The sequence below is a fragment of the Punica granatum genome, chromosome 7 (genome assembly GCF_007655135.1).
Source record: "Punica granatum isolate Tunisia-2019 chromosome 7, ASM765513v2, whole genome shotgun sequence".
Lineage (NCBI taxonomy): Eukaryota > Viridiplantae > Streptophyta > Magnoliopsida > Myrtales > Lythraceae > Punica > Punica granatum.
Window position 1 is genome coordinate 20832902 of NC_045133.1, and position 13996 is coordinate 20846897.

Consider the following 13996-nt stretch of genomic DNA (forward strand, 5'->3'; position numbering starts at 1 on the left):
GGATCCTTGTCCTACAGACCGAAAAAAGAAACATAGCACGACATTAGTCCGCATAAAGCAACGCTAATTTATTCTATAATCATTCACACATCGACAGTATGATCTACCATAAGATATTACACTAAATGTATTCTCGGAGCGCCAGTCCACGTCTGTTTGAGCTTATAAATGTTGATGAGCAATTCACTATATGGCCGTGATGATTAAAAACTCGCCATTACCATATCCATAGATCTATTAACCATTAGTGGTTTTAGCGAGGCAAGAGTACAGCAAAAATTAATTATATCGAATCCACACATCTAATAAACAAACCCAATAACATCCATCTAATTGGAAGAGTCAGGTAACCTGAATTGCTGACTGAGACAACAAGAATGGGGGAGGGACTAACCGTGCTCCAGAGACGGAGACTTGAACTTGTGGCACCACCCAAGCTTTATCATGGCTGATGATAATGCAATATGCTATCGTAGAACGACAAACAATCGGCCAAGGATTGAAACCAGAAAGTGGGAAAGCTTTCAATGGTGATCTTCTCCAAAGATCCAATGATTTGATGATGTGAGCATCAAGCCATGAGGGAGTTTAATGCCTTGAAGAGAAGAGAACAGAAAGAGAGAGAGTGTGGCCAGGGAGAGATGAAGATTGAATTAAGAAACCAGCTGTGGGAGATGCTTATATATAGCTATATATAGCTATATATATATGAATATATATGTGCCCATGAGGACGCAGCACCGCCTCAAATTTGGTTGCAATGTCTTTCCTCGCACGACAACCCTCCCTCACACGGTGTGTTCTCCCCCTCCACCCTCCTCTTCGTAAAAATTAATAATGTCCCTAAAGAAATATATATATATATATATATATTATTAGGTTCTGGTTCAAGTGCTCGAGATTTCATCGAAAAATATACAATAGTCCTGTGTCTCGCGTGTTGAGAAATTCATTTGATTGGATTTTATTCGAGAATTTATATTTGACGCAGTTCAAATAACATCGCAATGTGATCTACTGAACATATTACATAGTACTTTTGATTGAGACGGAGTTCCTGGAGTGTTGCGTGTTGTCTTGTTAATAATTCATTGATTAAATTAATAATAAATGGCTAACTATGTAGTCCGCCTTTCTAGTGAGTTGAGGTTCGTTATAGATGAGAAGAAAAGGTGATGGGGACGCGTTTGTGGGCTAAGAGATCCATACAATTTTATGTAACTTAAAAAGATTTCCATAAATAGAAAAGAGATAAAAATTGCTGTCATGTGTTTGGGAAGGCCAAAAGGACAGGGAGAGACTATGAAAATGAAAAAATCGAAGTGCCGTGTCCTAATTTGTGAAGAACATCTTCATTTGTTAATTAAAAGATTTTACCACTTTTTCAATCATAGAGAATAAAATCTCCACAAGAAGGAGATGAAATGATTTAGCCGAGCAAATATTTGGCATTGGCAACACTTCTGATTATCCGTATTGCTAAAAAAAGCGTGTGCCTAATCAATTATGTCTGCATGCTTTGCACGTGTATATGATTTTCAGCAAGCATGTATAATTTGCACTTCCTACCACAAATTGTGATTGCTCTAAATATATGAATGTATTCTACTCTTTAAGTAATTAATTACCAAGTGAATTATATATATATTAGAATGTCTCGAATACTATATCAAAGTAGCCTCCCATATAACTTTTCGGGATAAATTGCATTAGTAGTTCAAAAAGTTTTATAAATATTTCAATATGGTACAAAAAAGTTTTTTTTTCCTACTTAATGGTACAAAATATTTCAAAATTATTTTAATATAATACAAACCGTCATCTCGCCGTTAACGCGATCAAGCTAAGCTGATTGGGTCAAATTGGGTCAGGCGAAAACAAAATGATCCGGGTCGGATTCGAGTTTCATCTTCCTCACCCGAAATCTGCTACCCCTCCCCAAAAACCCTAGCAGCCTCTCCCTCTCACGAAAACTCGAGCACCGCCATGCCCGTCGGTCACGGCCGCCTTCCACGACGACGATGATCGTGCCGCCGCTGGCTGCGACCTGAATCGAAAAGTTGAAGGCTCGGGATTGAGACAAAGATAGGAGAGATCACGAGCGAGGAAGGGATCGACTGGGTCGAGGCTCAAGGCCACGATTCCACCTCTGTAGGTCTAGACCTGATGACCCACAATGCCAAACATGGCTCATGCATTGGTCCCGACTCGCTAGCAACTGCGACTGCGTGAGCCTCGACCCAGTCAATCACTTCCCCGCTCTCAGTCTCTCATGTCTTTGTCTCGATCCCGAGCCTTCAACTTTTCGATTCAGGCGACTCGCGGCTAGCGGCCAACGGCGGCGCGGTCGTCGTCGTCGTGTGAGGCGGCCGTGACCGACGGGCATGGCGGAGCTCGAGTTTCCGTGAAAGGGAGAGGCTGCTAGGGTTTTCGGGGAGGGGTAGCAGATTTCGAGTGAGGAAGATGAAATTCGAACTCGACCCGGATCATTTTGTGTTTCGCCCGACCCAATTCGACCCAATCTAGTGATCCGAATGAAAACAAAATGATTTGGATGACCACATCAGTTTACTGTTTCGGCCACGTCAGAAAGAACTGACACGTAGTGAGCCACATCAGAGTCGCTTGACAGCGTCAATGACGAGATGACGGTTTGTACTATATTGAAATAACTTTGAAATATTTTGTACGATCAAGTAGTAAAAAAAACTTTTTGTATTATATTGAAATATTTATAAAACTTTTTGGACCATAGTACAATTTACCCAACTTTTCGGTGATGGGTACAATACCTTCCAAACATGATTTAAAAGTAAAATTATATTCAAGCGCGGATGATATATCTTAATATTTCCTGGTAAGGGAAAAAAAACAAAATGATGTTTATTATCACAAAAGATAATTCTATTTTATATTTTTAATCTAAAAGGCATATTATATATTAAATAATTTTCTTATTTTCAAGTGTGTGTGTATATATATATATATATATATTTTGTATCAATCGATATAGATGAAATAATCGTCTAAAGAAGCTTTAACAAAACCAATCATGGATTCGTATTATAATATATTGCTTCTCAGCTATGAATTCATTGGCCTGAGAAGGGGGAAAAAAAATCTAAAAGCTGACGATATTAGTTAGTTATTTGCTTCCACTCCTTAATAACTGCCTCTCCGATTGGCCACAAATTTAGTTTCGAGACTTAAATCTGGGATGTCTGACATCCAATAACCTCGCATAGGTTGTTAGGATTTCCAAGTCATTAAATCCCTTCTCCCATGTCTTGCTCCTTCATACGTGACTCGTAACAACTGACAAAAGCTATATACTTATAAATTTCTTCCCAATTAAAAGCATAGGAGATTTCCTCGAGAAAATCTGAGGACGTAACAGAGGACTTGATATATACATGGATGCATCATGTACGCGGGAGAGATTGCATCGGTTTCCAGATGCTTAGAAGCTATTAAATCTCATTCCATTGATCTTAACTATTCGCAATATTTGGAATTTTTTGATAAAATATATCCAATCGCATCATGTAAAAGAATATGATTCATGGACCTCTTTTGTAATTGTAACCAATTAAAGTACTTGAATAATGAATAAATCACCTGCATTTCTAGTAGAGAACTTAAATATTAAGTAAGTTCACATGATTTTAGAATTATTAAGTTTGAGCGTATAATTACCTATACATGCACTAATTTACCAGATATATATCTTATCCAAAAAAATAACCTAATATATCTATATGGAAGGAGAGCGATAGTTGGGGCTGGTTAGGTAGTAGCTTCTCAATGCACAGATTTCCCTATGAAATTTTCTTGAATGTTGAATCCTTTTTTTTAAAATAAATTATCCTTATTTTTATCAATATTTAAAAAGAGGAAGTAAATATTTAGAAATTTCTTCATAGGGAGCATATGCTGACAATCTATGTATGTGATAAATTCCATTTTCAGGATATCATCATCATATATCACATCTAATAGGAACTTATTCCGTTATTTTATCAAAAAATGTTTGACACTTATTATTATTATTATTATTATTATTATTTGGCTTGAAGTATGACACTTAAATTTTCACTATGTCAATAGCAGGATTGTTATTTACATTAACGCGGATAATATAGTATTATGATGAAGAAATTTCATATTTTTACTAAACTTACCTATATTTTATGTGATATTCGATATCATTTTTTAAACTGCAAAAACAGAAAAAAAAAATCCAGATAACCAAAAAAGGCACTAAAACTAATCCTAATATTTTGTTCGGCAGCTAGTTGGTTTTACTTTTCCCTATAATTCCTAGTCTTAAAATCGAAAAAGATCGATTTTTTTATTTGGGTTAGGAAATGCATCAAATGAAAACCAAAATCGAGCGCGCCCTTATATCCTTCTATTAATAATGTAAATGCAATTATTCTTTCTTTCCTATTTAGTTATTTTCTTCATTCTATATTGGCCCAAATAAAGTTTTTTTTAACTATAATAATTAGCATGGTGTTCAATCTGAATCATGTCCACCTTCATATAGTCATTTTATATTTGATTGCAATGAAGCAGCTTCTAGCTTCTAACTTTGATCTACATTCTAAATTAACTTTGCTATTTCCATTCAAAAAAATAGTGACTTTGTTATTGCACCGCTTGGTGTCCTAAAATTCAATGAGTTTCGACTAATTCAGAATCAAACTCGAACGTAAATTAGTCAAGATCCATTGAGTTTTCATATACCAAGTGGGGAAAATTGAAAAAAATAAATAGTAATCTTTTTCATGAACTTTGCCTACAAATTAGGGCTCGTGCAGACCACTTCGATAATTGAAAATAAAAATTTGCTTAAGATTGATATGATATCTACCATGCCAAAGCACTACTCCAATTGATTCTAAAAAAGTAAAATAAAATATCTCTTTGCTGACAGCATTACGTCACAGTTCACACAAACGCGCATGATGGAAATGCATCCAAGGCACGTTTTAATTTGCATTGAAAATGAAAAAAAAAAAAAGACAAATGAACGCTAATGAACCGAATAGCCAAAGAATCAATATATGATTCTTCTGAATAGTATGATCATGGCCAACTCATCATCAGACCCAATCGAGTCCCCCTCGCTTAATTAAACTCGACGATCCCAAGTCATGGCAATAGAAGCAGATACAAGAAGCGGTTGTTTCAGGTTTAATGCAAATCACAGAGAAGAATATTGACTCTGAGTATGATCAACCTAATATGTTAATGGAAATGGAACGAATTGATGTCAAATTTTGGTGAATCACGAATCAGCAGATTGTATCAGCGCAACCCCGAACATCAATCAATGTTCGCAATTGTCATTTGCCATCTTCTTGCCTTGGAGAGGACAGCATTATCTCTTGAAGGAGAGACCTTCTGGATTTGTTAATGGTGAGGAGGCACAGGTAGATGAGTTCCTCGAGCTCCTCTAGTCGCTCCATGATGCACAGACAGTTCAAGTCGAGTTCCCTCACGACTTCCTTGAGAATCTCATCGCTCTTTGAATTCTTAGCTCCCATGTCGGCCCACTCTCGGGTGTGCTCGATCTCATCTCGCAGCCTCCCCAGGAGGCTGCCCATTGTGCCCATGTCGTTGAGCAGTATGTAAAGCCCTTTCGCTGCCACATCGAGCTGTGCGCTCAGCCTCTTGTTTTTGGGGCTCTTATTCTTATTCTGTTTCTTAGGGTTAGGACGTGAAAATGTTGACAATGGGCTGTCATTGATCGGTTTCTCCTTATTATTAGGGAAGAGCCGTAAGCCGAAGCACGAAGACATTAGCCCTGGGACAGCCACTGCCACAAGCACCCCGTGGGCCGCAAGCACGAATGATGCGATTCCCATTACCTCGCACAAGACAACCAGGCAGCAACTTCCGGTTTGCTCACAGAATCTAGCCAGCTTCGCTTTCCTCTTGATCCTCTCACGTTTCTCGATGAGCTCATGGAAGAGGATTGTGTAGCTTTCATTCATATCATGGAACTGCACTGGGCTGACAACTGATAATGGATTCCTTAGCGACGAGAATGCTCCAAGTTCTCGGGAGATGACTTTGCACTGACAGTCGGTATAATTACTTGAGCAGTCGTAGGCACTGCGAGTCAGCCTGATGACCTTCCTAATCCGCTCGTAGTTCACTCTAGTCTGGTAAACCCCGATGAAAAGGAGCTCACAAACGTCACACCCTTCGGAGCTCGCCTCGAAGTAATCCACGAGGAGGTGATGGAGGCGCAGGTTCTTGATCATGCTTGCCAAAGTTTCTCTGCCCGGTTCGAGCAGGGTATCGGAGAAGTGGTCTATGAAGAGGTTTCTTGAGGACACCGAGGTGAGGAGACCGATGCTCGTCGATCTCATGAACTGGGACTGGACTTTATTCCAGAGTTCTACGTACGAATCTGTTCTGAGGGCTGCCTTGTACTCTTGGCTAACGCTTGACGGCCGGTTATGAGCCATGCTATTCCCACGTTCCCTTGGGGAAGATCCTCGTCCTACAGACCAGAAAAGAAACATATCACAACATTAGTCCGCACGAAGCAACGCTAATTTATTCTATAATCATTCACACATAAGCAATAGTACGATCTACCATTACAAAGATTAAACTAAATGCATTCGCGACATGCCAGTCCACATATATTTGAGATCATAAATATTGATGCGCAATTCACGATATATGGTCATGTTGATCAAAAACTCGCCCTTACCATATCCATAGATCCATTTAGCGTTAGTGCTTTTAGCTACAGGCAAGAATACTGCAAACAATTATTCGAATTCCATATTCTAATCGGAAGAATTTAAGTAACCGGAATTGCTGACGGAGACAACAAGAATGGGGGAGGCACTAACTGTGCCCCAGAGATGGAGGCTTGAGCTTGTGACGCCAGCCAAGCTTCATCACCTGATGATAATATGCTATTGTAGAACGACGAGCGACCGGAGGTTTGAAACCTGAAAATGGGAAAGCTTTCAATGGTGATCTTCTCCAAAAGATCCAATGATTTGATGATGTGAGCATCAAGCCATGAGGGAGTTTAATGCCTTAAAGAGAGGAGAACAGAAAGAGAGTGTAGCCAAGGGAGAGATGAAGATTGAATTAAGAAACCAGCTGTGGGAGATGCTTATATATATATATGTGCACATGAGGATGCAGCACCGCTTCAAATTTGGTTACAATGTCTTTCCTCGCACGACAACCCTTCTTCACACGGTGTGCTCTCCCCCCTCCCTCCTCTTTTTGTAAAAGTTAATAATGTCCTGTTCACACAAAAAAAAATAATGATGTCCCAAAAAATATCTATATGTTATTAAGTTTTAATTCACACTCTCGAAATTTCAAAAAATAATATATCCATTCAATCTTATACTTCGTGTTCTGAGAAATTCATATAGTTTTTTCATAATATATATTTGAACGATTTCAGATATTATCCCTAAGGATGGATTTAGGAGAGTGCAGGGGACGGTCGGCCCGCTTGAACTCAAAAAGTTACAAAATTTCTTATTAACTTTGTTGAATTTTTTTTAATGAAATTATTGTATTTTACCCCTTTACTTTATGATTCAAAATTCTTTTGAACTTCGTTCCCTGACAAATTTCCTAGATCCATCCCTGATTATCGGGACCTGATTATGCTGAAAATATATTATCAGGTACTTTTGATTGATATGGAGTTCTTGTAATTTTGCGTGTTATTATAATAATTTATGCATTAAATAATAAATGGCTAACGATATAATTTGCCTTTCCAGTGAGTTGTGGTTGGTTATACACGAGAAGAAAAGGTAGTGGAGGGAGGAGGTGATGAGTGTTGAAATTCCCCTTGAGCGTTTGTGGGCTAAAGAGATTCATACAACTGTTATGTAACTTATGAGGTTTCGATAAATAGAAAAGAGATAAAAATGGCTGTCAGGGGAGGCCAAAAGCAGTGTTATCAGAACCGGACCGGATGATGAACCGGAAGGGGTACGGGGTCATGGGTTTATGGGTCCAACCGGGGGTTCGATGGGTCGGACCGCTCGTTTATTTAAAATAAAATAAATATTCATATTATTAAAAAAATTATGATAATTAAGATAAAAGTATGATGATTTTAAAGAAATATAACAATAGTATAAGAAAGTATCTATATTTAATATTTCTTACTTCAAAATAAATATTTTATTTTAATAAGTACTTAAAAGTAGAGTTAAAAGAACAAAAAAGTGGTGGTGGCTTGGTTGGTAGTATGCTAATATGAAAAGTAAGAGGTCATGAGTTCAAATCTTTACACAACCAACCAATTTTTACATTAAATAGGAAACCCATAAAAACCCATAGAACCGGCCGGTTTAATGAAATTTTACTTAAAACCGGCCGGTTCAATGGGTCCGGCGGTTCAAAGCTGCCATTTCGGTTTTTAGGCGAACCGGACCGGACTTGGTGCCGGTTCCCGGTCCGACCGGTCGAACCGGCCGGTCCGGTCCGGTTCTGATAACAATGGCCAAAAGGACTGGAAGAAACCATGAAAAAGAAACACCCAAATGGTGTCTTATCTTCATATGTTGAATAAAAGATTTTACCATTATTTTAATCATAGCGAATAAAATTTCATCAAGAAGGGGATGAAGTGAATTAGACGTGCAAATATTTGGCAACGGTCAGTATTATCCATAATTGCAAAAGATGTCCACCTATAACCAGTGTTATCAGAACCGGACAGAATGATGAACCTCTTAAACTTTTCTTCCTTAAAAACATCCGAGATTTCCCCTGAAGTTATGTTGGGACGTAATAGAGGACTTGATATACGTAGATGCATCATATACGCGAGAGAGCTTGGCCGCGAACACAGCCTAAATATGAGATGGCATGTTGCCCCGTGTTTGACACCCAATATGCTTGCCTAGCTTGTTAGAATTTCCACGTCATCAGGCCCCCCCGTCCCTTGTCATACTCCTTCATGCATGACTCGTGACAATTGACAAGAGGAATACTTATGAATTCCATTGTTGAATATTCCTGTTAAATTTCTTCCTTAATAGTATCGATTAGGCATTTCCTTCAAACAATCTTGGGACGTATAACAGAGGACTTCATATATATATATATATATATATAGAATGCGTCATGTACGCGAGAGAGATTGCATCCATTTTAGGAACTTAGAAGTTGTTAAGTCCCGATTGATATTCTTCAGAGTATTTGAGAAATACGGATTGATATATTTGATTGATTTATCGATTCGGATCGTGTAAAAAGACATGATTCATGATGATATCGGTTGAAAACAAAACAAAACAAAAACAAAAAATGCTTACAATTTTTTCTCAGCAAGCAAGCATGAGTTACTTATTCGTACAATATGATATATATATATATATATATATTAAATCGGTAATTTCGTTCCTGATTTACGCAAATTGCATCATCTGAGTCCCTGAAAAAAATGTTACATTTAATTCGTCCCTGAAAAAAATGTGATCAGGGACGACTTCGAAGTAAACATGGACGAATTCGATATAATATTTTTTTCAGGAACCTAAATGATGCAATTTGAGTAAGTCAGGGATGAAATTGTCAATTTACTATATATATATATATATATATATGAGGTGCGTGATCACTTGATTTTTGTTCGATACCCCGTCTCAGTCTCTCAGATGGGATATTTTATATTTGTCGTCATGTGTGGGACACGTCATTACTGTCCCATACATTATGCACACAAAACGATGGGAGAATCATAATTCGATCCATAAGTATCAATACGAAATTCTCAATAAAACCTAACCAAAACATATATATATATATATATGAATTTATAATACAAATTTCCATAAAAATTCATATAATTTCTCTTTTGTTTATTTGAAATAAAGAAAACACCAAACACGAGATTATTTTTAGCCAATTTTTTTTTTAATAAAGGGACGCATGACTTGGAACAGTAGCCTATAAGCATACAGTGGCCATTGAATTCTTTCTCCGCATAAGAAGATTCATAATGAGGATAAAAAAATAAAGCGAAATCAAAGAAAACGCTTCATGGGGTGAGAATCAAATTCATAATGTCATGTCAGTATTCTGAAACCTCTGCGGCAGTGGTCAATTAATTAGGCCCAAAGTAAAGAGACCAAGATTTATTGATTTCCAAGTCATCTGTCTTTATTTTAGTTTTAATAACTTCATGAGATTTCATTAGAAGTTAAACAGCTCCGTTTGTTTTCAAAGTCGTGATTTAAAATTTTAACTTTAACTTTAACTCAAAACACTACACAACAAAATACACATTTCAAAAGTCAAATTGGTGAGCCCCATATATTATTAAAATACAATCTCATTATAATTAATTATCTATACCTTCCATTCATTTCATATTTCAAAAGTCAAACTGGTGGGCCCCATATATTTTTGTATTCTTCTACAATCACAATCACAATCACAAATTCGTAATCACAAATTCGTGACTTTAACTCCGAAAACAAACGCATTGTATAGAGTTTATGAGAGAACGGGAGCAATACAGAAGGAGAAAGTTGAAAAAGAGAAGGAAAAAAACAAAAAACAGAAATGGACAGATTGAGGGAACAACTAGAAACTACAGCCAAGCCATGAAGCTTGGTTCCTATCGACTCCCTAGCAAGCGAGTCGACAAGTGAATTTCCTTCTCTATAGGAGTGCTAGTACCTATTGGTGTTGAAGTGAAGAGCCGAGAGATAAATATCAGTGAAAATCTCCTTGTACTTCCAAGGTGCATTGGAATTCATTTGAATCCGTGATCATCGAATCTGACTCGATTATTTGTCTTTGTTTGCGTGTGAAGCGATTCATACAACCCGTTTTTAGAGATTAATTAGATGTCTTGCCTGCAATATCTATGACAAACCGATATCGGACATCGTTCCTGGCGAGTCGGTCCATGGCATGGTTAATCTGGTCTGGGGTGACCGTCTCGATATCAGAAGTGATGTTGTGCTTTCCGCACAGATCCATCATCTCCTGTGTCTCAAGTATGCCCCCTGTAGTGCTCCCTTTCACTGTTCTCTTGCCTGCGCAGATCCATAGATATAGAGGAAATTAAAGGCCAATCATGTCAATGCCTAAACTCGTACCGGTGTTCACTAAATCAGATCAATCATAACAAATCAAGAAACTGTGATGTGTCGATGATTTAGCAACTCTCTAGTGAGTGGGACTTGCAAGTTTGAAACTACATGAAAGCTTACCGAGAATGAGGGGTAAAGCAGGCAGGTCGAGCGGCGCATCAGGTGCACCGACGATCGTCAAAATGCCGTTCACTTTGAGCAATTCTAAGACTGGTCCAAGTGAGTGCTTTGCCGAGACAGTATCCAGTATGAAATCTAGGCTTCTCCTTGCTGCCTGTACTTTCGTAAAGCCATATACCAATATAAGCATTATCACGAGGTCAGTGATCCAAAATCGGACAACTACATATATACTAGGCAGGGTATGAGAAACGGACCTTCATCTGGTCAGCGCTGGTGCTGATGATGAACTCATCTGCGCCGAGCCGCTGCTTTGCCTCAGCCTCTTTAGATAGAGAGGTGCTGATGACTGTGACGTGGTGGCCAAACGCCTTACCGAATTTGACCGCTACGTGGCCAAGACCTCCTAGACCGACTATCCCGATCTTCTTCCGTGGAGAATTGAGAAGTTGGTTGTCCTTGAATGGGGTGAACACTGTTATTCCGGCACATAGCAGCGGGGCAGCTGAATCCATTGGCAGGCTATCAGGTATCCGCACCACGTACCTTCAATCAATTCGAATAATCAATATTTTCCCAAACTCAGAATGATGATACAACAAACGAATTAAACAAACCGCTTTTATGTTGCAGACCGAAATAGCAGAAGCATATTTTAATGGGATCACATTGTTTCATCTCCATTTTACCAAACATGGTCGAACTTACGAGGAACCAGTCCATTCAAATCTGATTCATATTGTTCGATGCTGACTGCTAAGACTCAAGAGATACAGCAACGAGTACCTATGATCAGCTACGATCATCTTGGAGTAGCCGCCATAAGTGATACTGCCGTCCCAGAAGACGCCATTATAGGTGGGCTGCAGCTGGTCGCAGTAGTTCTCCTGGGAGCTGGCACAATACTCACACTTTAGGCACGATGCGGCCAAGTACCCGATTCCCACTCTGTCTCCCACACTAAATTTCCTCACATTGCTTCCCACCTTCACGACCACCCCCGTGATCTCATGCCTGTCAATTCACATACGTTCGATCGGGTCATGACTCATGGAAGAGATCATCCGGCTACCATATATATCCATCAAAAGTTTTGAAAAAAAGATGAGATTTGCAAGAGCACGTACCCGGGTACGCAAGGATACATGGTGATGCCCCAGTCGTTCGTGGCAAAGTGGAGATCGGTGTGGCATATCCCGCAGTACAGTATCTCGATCGTCACATCGTTCACTCCATTTTCCCTGGTAGAGCGCAAAAACATTCTGAACATCAGGGAACAGCTCCGATGCGGACTAATATGAGAAACTAACCGATAAATCACATTTTTCCGAGTAAGAATATACTAGTGAAATTTAACAACCTGCGCTTGAAGATGAAGGGGTCAATCTTGCCGGAGGAATCGTATGCTGCCCAGCCAGCAACTGTCTGGGTATGGTTAGGAGTTTCTTGAGCCATTGGAGGAGGCTTAGCGAACTTATTTCCTGAGGTCTTAAAGAGCCAAAAAGAAGAACAAAAGATGGCTCGTTTGAACTGATGATGCTGTCTATCCTTCTGGCATCGCCCTTGGCTTCTTATAGAACTGCCTTCAATCACTTAACTCACCGTCCAAGGAAACAAGAGTCGAACTGTTTTAACTATTGGTTGCTCTCATTTTCTTTTTATTTTAAACACATGGCATGTGCCAGGAATTTTTATGATACAATGAAAAAAAAAAAAAACAGTTACTCCATACAATATAAATTTCTAAAGATTAAGTAAAAGTCAAGTATTTTAATAAAAAAAACACTAAGTATAACTCTTTGAGATATGTACGATTCCAAACTTTGTATTAATTTGTTTCGAAATCTCTATAAATTAGTCCGACAAATCTATGTCATTTACTTCATTTCAAGTAATTCACTACAGATTGAAATAATATATTATGATTGTATAGTGCAATCCATCTGAAGTGAGATTGCACCATAGATATTTTCCATGTGAACAGTCTATATTTTAAAATTAATTATCATTCGAAAATTGATTCGGCTTTATTCACGAGATATTTCCGGTGAATTTCAAACTCTTACAACCCAAATAAAGCCCGCTCAACGTGCAGTATAAATCACATGTTCTGCATCATTTCCTCGTTCTTTTAAGTTTTCAATAAATAAATAAAAAAATCCTAGTAGTTCCTCCTCCTTTGAACTTTTCAATATAAGAACAACAATTTCCAAATGCAGGGAGCCAGGGTCGAGGAAGCAGTCGTCTGGATGCAAGGAACGAGTGATTGGATGATCGCGTGCCCGCACTACAGTGGGAAACCACGTGTTCCACGAGTGAGATCACTCTACGTGGCAGAATCTACGGAGGGGATGCGGTATCCGTAGTTGTCGGTGGATATTCGGTGGGCGGGAACGGGCGCAGGGAATCCTCGCATCCCAACGACGGGTCATTCGGCTTGGTCCACCCAACTACTGTCCAAGTGAAGAGCAGCTTCAGTGAAGAAACGACGACGACGACGTCGTCCGGTCAATGGGAACGAGCGAAATTAAAAATGATTTGGTTCACTTGCCACGAGACCTGCGTGTATTTTCGCAGCGGGTGTGTTTCAAGTGGGATGTGGATCCCATCTATCAGTTATCGATGCTTGTTCCATTACAAAAGCAAAGTTGTCCAACAATAAAGGATGTAGCATAACGAGACACGCTCTCGCCTCTTGACCGAGAGATCGCCTGTTGTACTAGGTCATAAGCCTTAAAAAATCAATAATTTGTCCTATG

General features: G+C 38.8%; 2 protein-coding genes across 2 annotated transcripts; both read right to left on the reverse strand.

Moving 5' to 3' along the window:
• Window positions 1–5101: 5101 nt before the first annotated feature.
• LOC116215054 (UPF0496 protein At1g20180-like) lies at window positions 5102–7315 on the reverse strand. The gene has a single exon (XM_031550617.1). The coding sequence runs from the start codon at window positions 6537–6539 to the stop codon at window positions 5352–5354; it is 1188 nt and encodes a 395-aa protein (XP_031406477.1). The 5' UTR covers window positions 6540–7315; the 3' UTR covers window positions 5102–5351.
• A 3160-nt stretch (window positions 7316–10475) lies between these two features.
• LOC116215535 (probable cinnamyl alcohol dehydrogenase 6) lies at window positions 10476–12829 on the reverse strand. The gene is made up of 6 exons (XM_031551278.1): window positions 12598–12829; window positions 12365–12478; window positions 12024–12251; window positions 11495–11783; window positions 11238–11391; window positions 10476–11060 (listed from the first exon to the last, which is right to left on the reverse strand). Exons 1-6 carry the CDS (start codon window positions 12690–12692, stop codon window positions 10861–10863), a joined length of 1080 nt encoding a protein of 359 aa, XP_031407138.1. The 5' UTR covers window positions 12693–12829; the 3' UTR covers window positions 10476–10860.
• Window positions 12830–13996: the final 1167 nt, after the last annotated feature.